Below are 9,606 nucleotides of genomic sequence, written 5' to 3'. Positions count from 1 at the left end.
TTATTTATTTTTTGCTTTTGAAAATTTTAATTGCTCTTTTTTTTCTGGATGTAAGTGGCTTTTTTCAGATAATTATTTCCTCTGGTATCAGATGCTGTGCCGCTAGAAGGATTTTTACCAAAACATTTTTTTTTTATTACTTTGAGAGATTTGTTATGATACGTAACCATAACAGCAAGGTGGTTTTCTACAACCGGGACCAGCTGATTAACATCTCAAAAGCTAAACTTATACCTCAACTACAGCCCCGAATCCCAAATGAGTTGAAAAGGAGGCGCCGTGGATGCATTCCCGTCTACCTGGAGGCAGTGCTTGAGTGCCTGACTCCCTGACTCCTGAGATTTTGGAGGTAGCGGGAAACACGGCTAGTGACAGCGGGAGGGCCGAGATCGTACCCCGGCACCTGCAGTTAAGTCCGCGGTGATGAGGGTCTCATCAGGCTGCTGGGAGAAATGGCCATCGCTCGGGGAGAAGTTCTGCCCGGACTTCAGGCAGTTCTGCTGCTCAAGAGGACTGAGAGGTCTGCTGGGTCCAGATGTGCATTTCTTGAAAAATTTAAGTTTTACCAGGTTACAGGGCACTATAAATGACTGCCGTGTCTTGAACGTTACTTATCAGTAAAGCAGCAAATGTCTCTGTGTAGAAAATGTTTCTTATGAGAAGCTTTTTGTGCTTCTTAGTTTACAAGCAACCTTTTTTAAAACACTTTACAGATATTACACATGGCTCGCTTTAAGTTTTCAATCAGTATTGTTAGCACACACACTTGGCAATGTTGCGTTCACAAACTATGAGGTGTCAGATTTTTGAGTGCCAGTCAACCTGAAAATCATCTGATTCCAGTCACCTGTCAAACAATCGTTAGTGTTTATTGGAGCACAATGCAAATCTCACTACCCCCTAAAAGATAACTTCAGAACTTGTGTGAGGTATGACTTTATTTGTTTCTTTCATATTTCTTTAACTGTTAATTTGACTCTTCTCCCTCTATTTTTATTTATTTTTTTACCAGGCCATGAGGAGTCAACCTGTGTACCTCGTCCTCAGTGTCCCAGTGAGTGCACTTGTCTGGAGTCTGTGGTGCGCTGCAGCAACAAGCACCTCCAAACACTACCCAAGGGCATCCCCAGAAATGTCACAGAGTTGTAAGTCCTTTGCTATTAATTGTGCCAGTTCCTATTCAACAGTTTGACTTCTAGGTATAATAAATCTTACGTCTTAGTTTAAAGCGGATGGAGAAAATTTTATTAGTGACATTAAGTTTATATTCCTTTAAAAAAATCATTGAAATACGGAAAAGACATCTCATCGCTTGGATGAGAGGAAGGAGTCAATAAACCCCTCGGTTATTCTCCCAGACATTCTTCTTCTTCCTCTAGTCTTTGCTGCCTTTAGGGCACTGATGTCACTCTCACACTCGGAGCCAAGGATGTGTGTGTGCGCGTGTGTGTATGAGAGAAAGTGTGTGCATATGCATTTTTGTGTTAGGGCCAAAAGTTTGTCCACAGGAGCAAAGGGGAGCAACAGGACGTTTTAACAAGCACTTTTCAATGGAAAGGAGAGGGAAAGGAATAGGCCTGAAACTTTCCAATACTTCTTTGGTCTTGTGCACTCACAGATGCACACACACACTGCGTGAGCCTTCAGGCCTGTCATTGTCCCAGCAGGTGTGACCAGGTGTACCCCTGGTCTGCGCTTCCATCTCTTCATCTGGAAAGTTTCTTACTCCATCATTATCCCAAGTGGCCTCTGAACCATCATTACCTATTATTACCTCTGAACCCCAAGGCCTCTTACTAACTACCCCCCTACCCCATCTCCTGACCTGCCCACCCTCTGTGCAGTCAGTAACAATAGCTGGATCTTGTAGTTCTACTCAGAAGGAGCTGGTTCTACATCAGTCATTTATCAAAGTGACAGACTACTTGTAAGACTTTGTGTTGGCAATCAGAGAGACGACTGCTTTTCTACAGGAATGATGTTGACTTTGGTGGCCTAAACCAGTGGTTCCCAACCCTGATCCTTGAGGAACACCATGCATTTTTTAGTGGTTCTCTGCTCCAACATACCTGATTCAGTGATTTAATTACTTCCTCAAGTTCTGCAGAAGCCTGATAATCATCCATTTATTCAAAGCTCAAAGCAGGTGTGTTGGAGCAGGGAACAACTACTAAAACATGCAGGATGGTGTTCCTCAAGGACCGTAGTTGGGAACCACTAGAAACACATCACACTGTTGACACACATGCAAGTACCCTTCGGGACGTGCTGGAAATTAGTTACAATTTCAGTGAAATTACTCAAAGTTTATGCCTAGATTTTGTCAGATATGTATCCCACTATAAGTCTACTAATAAAAAAAACTAGGGATGCACCGATGGGCCCCAATTTCTTTAATTTTATGAGAAAATCGAGTTTTTTTGTAGTTTTCACAATTGTCTAAACTTCATTTATATTTCAGAGCACTACTTCATGACCAGTTAAAACAAGTTTGTATTGTTTCTAGGATGTTGTTGAAGGGTATGTTTTTCAATAAAATAATATTGGAAAATTGAAGGTGCATTGTGTCCTTATAACACCCGACAGTATCGCTTATAAAACAAAATCGGTATCGGCAGGTCAGATTTTTTAGAGATGGATCTGCAATCTGTGCACCCCTATAAAAAAAACAACATATGCTCTTCCTACTGAGGCTAAATGTTGGACATGAGACGCTCAGATTTATGTCACAATTTCAAAACAAAACCAAGTTTGAAAACTCTTGGTTTTTTTTTTTTAGGTACCTTGATGGAAACCAGTTCAGTAATGTTCCAAAGGAAATGTCAAGCTTCAAGTACCTACAATTGGTGTAAGTAGTTTTTGTCTGCCGTGTCTACAAACCTGCAGATAACAAAATAGTCACTTCCTTTTTTTTTAACATTCCTTACAGTGACCTGAGCAACAATAAGATCAACTCTCTGACCAACTCCTCCTTTGCAAACATGAGCCAACTAACAACACTGTAAGTCCTTCTTAACTTTATCTGTCACAACAAAGTGCTGTGTTTATTTTAGTGCTGAAAAAAGGTGAAAACAGCTGATTTTGTCTTTATACATGTGAAATTATTTTGTTGTTACAGAATCCTGAGCTACAACTCTCTGCGTTGCATCCCCAAAAAGGCTTTCAGTGGACTGCACTCACTTCGGCTACTGTGAGTTTTTGTTTAGATTTGGTTTTTTTTAATGTATGCATATGTGCTTTTAATTTGAAATGTTTTTTTTGTTTGTTTTGTTTTTTTGCCTGCACAGCAAATATTTCAAATGTTTCTTTGTGTCACGTAAGGCTACAGAGCTAAAATCAAAAACTTCTCTGCAAACAATTGAAGCTATTTAGAAAAAAATAAAAATAAAAAAGGAAAAAGAGAGAGAGTTGTGAAACCAGACGGATGCACTTTGAGGCTAAATGAGTTATTGAGGTTATTTTTGCAACAATCACATAGATGATAGAACAGATGCTAAAAGTTTTTGATTGACTCCAGAGGAATGAAGCTGTCTAAACAGTTGTGACAGCTTGTGAACACACACACACACACCGACCCAATTTCTCAGTTTAAATGGCAGCATTGATCCAGCTCTTACTCCCAACCACACCCACTTCTTAGACATCTTCCCAGTCCGACTGCTCGCCTTTTGATGGTCTGAGCTCATCACTGCCTCCCCGTAAGGGCCGAACACACACCCCCACAGCCCACTGTACAAAATCACTTTGACTCTGATTACAGGAGAATTTTTGGCCATCCGACCGTAATGGCTCCAGCACTGCTTCGGGACTTTCACGAAGTTACAAAGCCTTTGACCGTGCACTCTCGGTGACCATGGGCTGCTAAATAACTGTAGTGTAGAAAGTAAATTAGTTGGACAGAACGATGACGGAATTAAACCAGTTTTTTGGAAATGCATCCAGAGATACAGCAGCTACACAAAGCAACAGCTCTTTGACTCCAATGTGCAGTCAGTTCTGTAAGCATAAATTGAGACCAGACCCGGCTGCCCTGCGTATGAAATTATATACGCATATGTGTGTATGTTTATGCCTTTTTAAATAGTCTTCATGTTTGTGATCTACTGACTGTTAGTATGCGTGTGGGAGCTGACTTCTCAGCCTTCCATGTGTGCTCCTAGCAGGAACACTTTTTATTACTGACAACAAAGCTGCAACAAAGCCTCCTTTTACGGCAGGATTCGACTAAAGCCCCCAATCATTATGAGACACAAAGCATAAAGCCCTTTTAGTATGGAATGAGAGTGAAGCTCGGCCATTATTAGCCGATGCCGCCTTGCTAGCCTCAGCGTGCCGCTTTGATCTCTAATGAAGCCGCGTCCATTATTTCTGCTCTTACTCACTCACGCCACCTTCGCCTCTGAAACATTCCCCGTGCGAGTGAGCTAGACGCCATGTGAGGCCCTCCTCCAGAGCCTCCCACCCCAAACAGCCTTAGAACTATAGACACAGTCAGACGTATGCATACACACACACATACACACACTGTCGTCTGGACTACCTTGGTGTCTCAGTGAGAGGGAAGTCCAAATGAAGCAGAAAACTTTGATGTCTCAGTCATAAGCCTCCCATTAAATGTCAGTCAGTGCTATGCTTGTTTTTTTATTATTCGTATTTTTTGACAATAGTCTCTATTTAATAGTTTCAAAGGTTTAAAGTTCAATATTAGAAGCTTTATGGAAGCCAAAGAGCGGGAAAGCACTTGTGTGTACTCGCACATGCAGAGGTGCCAAAGCCTTCATAAAGCTGCACCTTTGACTTAACACAGCAGTAAAAAAGGAGAAGAATCATTAACGCTTCGTTCTTCAAACAGACCAGGGGTCGAAGCCGGGCACGGGTGTGGGGCGATTGTGATCTGAGTGATTAAAAGTGTGGTTTGAGCTGCAGATTAATTTGCTGCTAATTGGCCTGCTGGGTGTTAGGTGTGAGGTGAGTGAGCTAAAACAGCTTTGGGGCGTGGCCAGTGACGGTTTCAGAGACAATAAGCGATGAAAGAGCGTGATAAGGAGAAAAATAAGGGGGAGCAGAAAGTCTGGCACGAATTTAACAAGCTGCAGCAGCTCGGGGGACTCAAATAATCGCCGAATAATAAGTGGCAGCAGGTGAAGCAGTGTGAAAGTTTGAACCGGCTCAGCTTGTTATCTCGTGCAGCACAAGCAGCTGGTCCTCTGAAAATTGTATTGAAATAAGTACACAGTATAGACTAGGCTGATGATGATAAACTGTGGAAAAGAGAAGCAAAAAAGTAAATGTTAGTATGAGGGCAGCTCAGATTTCTTCCTGGAGACTCCCTGGCTCCTTTTTCCCAGGAGTTTTCTTCCTGGCTGTCACTGCTGCTGGCTTCACGGCCTCAGTATCCTCCGACTACAACAACCCACCCACTCGCTTTACACTAATAAGCATTCTCCACGGCACACGGGCTAACAAACATGTTGACTCAGGTTGAACTGTATATTTTCCCTTTAGTACTCTGTATATTTATACTGACCAACATCCCTCCCTGGTTGCTCAACCTCCAACTCTTCATCAGCTAAGCTCAACATAACGAACTTAGATGGAAGTCAGGCTTCAATAATAATTCTAAAATATATATATATATATTTTTTTTTTTTCTCCAGGAGCTTTGAGATGCAATGCATTGTTGCTATGGTGTGAGTGGTAGTCACATAAGCTTGTGGACAGCTGAGGATTTGAGGTGGTAATGACCTGGCAAATTATGGCTGTCATCAATCATCCAAGCAATAAGCCATGAAGACTTGTCACCCTGAATAAGACTCATAAAATGTACAAAAAGGATGACAGCATAATGGAGAATAGTTCCTAAATACTTAAAGAAATCCCATAGATGGAGACGCTAACACGAAGTTTCATTCTCTTATTTGTATGTGTACACAATTCTCTCAACATCTCACTGTCCTTCATGTCGTGAAAGTCTGTTCCACGCCACGTCCACCCCCCCAGTGCCTTTGTTGGTCCTGCCAGCCAGACGCACGTAGAAACTTGACACCAGGCTTTTCCAGACTCACAGAGCTACATATCTTTGCCAGCTGCACAAAGCTCTGCCAGAAATATGAACCACCAACACACGACAGTAAAAACTTCCTCAACAATTAATCTTGAAACCTTTGGCTTCGTTCACTGAAACCAAATCATAGCAGGAATGCAGGCAAAAAAAACAGTTTCTAATTGTTTTGTCCCTCTTTAGTTTAATGATGCCTTACTCTCCTCAGTCGCTATTTTATTTTGAAGGTCTTCTCGTGTCTTTCCTCCCCTCAGGTCTCTCCATGGTAATGAAATCTCAGAGCTTCCTGATGGTATCTTCAATGACGTGGCCTCACTTTCCCATTTGTAAGTGTTAACTCACTATTTCTTGCCTCTAAGCAGTTATAACCTAAGTTTGGTAATTGTATGAATGTTTATGAAGCATTCTCACTATAGTGATCAGTTTTTCTTCCATACGTTTGTCTGCATCTTTCTCGTTCCACAATTTTTGTGCTATTTCAACAAATCATATAAACATTCAGCTCTTTCAGGGCAATCCTGCTATGACTTTTGGCATTGGTGCAACTTTAGCTTTTTGAAATATTTTGCCATTTCTGCCATTTTTTCCTCATAGAAAATGAATTCAGCTTCTTTCATCTTCCTTGTGCAAAATTAAACATTTTTTCCAGCTAATTTCAGCTGTTTTTTTCAGCTGTTTTGTGCTCATTTCAGATTCTTTCTGCTAACTACAAAGTTTTTGTGCTTCTTCTAACTTTTTTTCTGTTAATTTCAGCTTGTTATGCTTCTTTCAGCTTGTTTTTCAAGTTTAAGCTTTTTCTATTTCAGCTGTTTTATCTTGAATTTTTTTCAGCTAATTCCACTTTTTTTTCCCCACATTTTTTGCATTCATTTAAACATCCCATCCATCCATCCATCCATTACCTTTACCCGCTTCTTCCATTTTGGGTCACGGGGGTCGCTGGTGCCCATGTCCAGCAATCACTGTGCGAGGGGCGGGGTACACCCTGGACAGGTCGCAAGTCCATCACAGGGACACATAGAGACAAACGAGACAAACAGCCATTCATCATTTAAACATTTTCAGTCTAATTCAGCAAAAATGTGCTATTTCTACTAATTGTAATTTCTGCTTCTTTCTTCTTTTTTAAGCTATTTTCAGCTGATTTAAAGCTAATTTCAGCTTTTTCATATAATTTCTACATTTTTGTGCTCATTTCTGCTTCCTTCAGCCTAATTGGCAAACGTGTTCTTTCTGCTTTCTTCTGCTTATTTAAGCTTGTTCTACCTTTTCAGCTTTTTTTAAGCTAATTTCAGCCATTTTCAGATAAATTTTTTTTGTGGTAATTTCTGTTACTTTCAACCTAATAAACTTGGTGCTGCTAATTTTAGCTTGTTATGTTCCTTTCAGTTTTTTTTCTGCTACATTCAGCTTCTCTGCTATTTCAGCTGCTATTTAGCTGTTTTTTGTGCTAATTTTAGCATTTTCAGCTAAATCCACATTCAGCTCTTTCCACGTCCTTCTGGTAGTTTTAAGCTTCTTTCTCCATTTTCAGGTACTTTTCAGCTAATTTATTTATTTTTGCTAATTTCCTAATGTTTGTGCTCATTTCTGCTTACGTACGTTAAACCAAATTCAGCAAGTATGTGCTCTTTCTGCTTTCTTCTGCTAATTTAGGCTTGTTCTTCCATTTCAGCTACGTTTTTAATTTCAGCTTTTTTTCAGCAAGTTCTTCTGCTATAAGCATTCACATTGCATTTTCACAGGAAATGCAATTTCTCTAGTTGTAAGTACTCTAGACACATGTTTTAGAGCACAGTGGGGGGTCTGCTTTGACGGCTGAGAAGTTTGATTCACAGTAGACTGTTGTCGTTTTTGGCTGGCTCCGCGTGAGCCAAGCCCATCGTAATCATTTCTGTGGTTAAAGCAACACAGAGCCCTCTGCTGTCTCATCTCCCTGTGACGTCTCTAAAACACATATACATTCTCCGTGGTCTGTGGGCTTTAGTGTTTGTTTATGTATGTCTGTCATTTTCTGTTTGGTGAGTTAAAGCTGCGCAGAAGCGTCTTTGTCCTCTGGCATCCTGCCTTGATGTCCTCATCGTCCCTTGATAGTTGGTGATCAATAGACCTATCAGTGTCGGGGCTGGAGAAGAAAGTGGGAACCAAACAAAGACATTTTGTAAGAAGCGGAGCAGGAGTCGAGGCTGCATAAAGTCAGGATTAAGAGATGGATGGAGAGGAAGCCATTGATTTGCAGTCACAGTCAAGTGGCTTTCATGTTAGCAGATGTCAGGTGTCAGCTCTTGGCCCGGCCTGAAAGATGAGCTTGTGTTCCAGTGTAATGGAACAGCATCGATTTAGGAGTGTTTGTGCATCCAGCAGGACAGGGTGCCATTGATTCACAACTACAACAGAGGTGCTTAAAGACTACCTTCATTTCACGCCGATAATGGCTCTGCTCAAGATGATGGCACAAACTGTTATGAAGCGTTAAACTGTAAAAGATGTTTTGTTCTTGAAGAATTTATTTTGGGTCGTGTCTTGTTTGGTGGTTTGTTTTCAATGTGGATGTAGAGACACCTGCTGGTGGCAGAGTGTACTGCAGCGACACACTTTGACAAAGTTTTTTTGTTTTTTTTTCCTTTAATATTTAGAGCAATTGGTGCTAATCCTTTGTACTGCAATTGCCACCTGCGCTGGCTGCTCGACTGGGTGAAGACTGGATACAAAGAACCTGGAATCGCACGTTGTTCTGGTCCACAGGGCATGGAGGGCAAACTGCTCCTCACAACGCCTGCAAAGAAATTTGAATGCAAAGGTGAGCTATTGTCTTGGACACTAAAATATGATTCAAACAGTGATAAAATCAACTTTAAATGCATTTATAATAATTCATTGTGTCATTTCTGCAGATGATGTGGACCTTGACGTGTTGGCAAAGTGTAACCCTTGTTTGTCCAGTCCCTGCCTGAACCATGGCATCTGTCACAACGACCCAACGGAGGGCTACAGGTGCAGCTGTCCTCCAGGATTCAAGGTAAAACCACTATTACAAATACTTTAAAATATTTTCTTTAATGACCCTGAATGGAGGGGGAAAAAGATTTACTTTTATCATACAGTGAGCTTTGTCTCTGCACTTTGTCTCAGGGCAAGAACTGTGAGACATCTCTGAACGCCTGCATGAGTAACCCATGTGCCAACGGAGGAACCTGCCAAGTGAGTGAGGAGAACGAGGGAGAATACAGGTGAGGATGGCGGGTCTTGGAGTCATGGCAACATAAACCTGAAATCTCATGTTGAACAGAATCCTTGACGAGTGAGTGTGTCATCACAGTTGCACGTGTCCACTGGGCTTTGAGGGCCCGACTTGCCAAATCAACACAGACGACTGCGAAGACAACGACTGCGAGAATGGAGCCACCTGCATTGATGGAGTCAACAACTACACTTGTTTTTGTCCCCCCTACTACACAGGTTGGTGCTGGAACAGCAAGGCAAATCCCTTTGTTTTTGTTGTACACTGAAGACATTTGGGTTTAAGATCAAAAGATGAGCATGAG

At 41.5% G+C, this 9,606-nt stretch overlaps 1 protein-coding gene across 1 annotated transcript; it reads left to right on the top strand.

Moving 5' to 3' along the window:
- Window positions 1-423: 423 nt before the first annotated feature.
- Window positions 424-9,520, top strand: LOC119427896 (slit homolog 1 protein; the record flags this gene model as incomplete). The annotated part of the gene is given in 10 exon segments (XM_037695590.1): window positions 424-520; window positions 1,013-1,145; window positions 2,780-2,848; window positions 2,930-3,001; window positions 3,119-3,190; window positions 6,316-6,387; window positions 8,698-8,861; window positions 8,956-9,080; window positions 9,194-9,291; window positions 9,381-9,520. Coding segments are annotated over 10 exon segments (1,042 nt in total), but the record flags the coding sequence as incomplete, so codon positions are not given.
- Between the last annotated feature and the right edge of the window lie 86 nt (window positions 9,521-9,606).

This window comes from Nematolebias whitei, chromosome 1 (assembly GCF_014905685.2).
Source record: "Nematolebias whitei isolate Nwh7 chromosome 1, NemWhi1, whole genome shotgun sequence".
In the NCBI taxonomy this organism is placed as follows: domain Eukaryota; kingdom Metazoa; phylum Chordata; class Actinopteri; order Cyprinodontiformes; family Rivulidae; genus Nematolebias; species Nematolebias whitei.
Note: the sequence above shows the minus strand (reverse complement) of the source record. Positions and strands in the feature narration are given on the sequence as shown.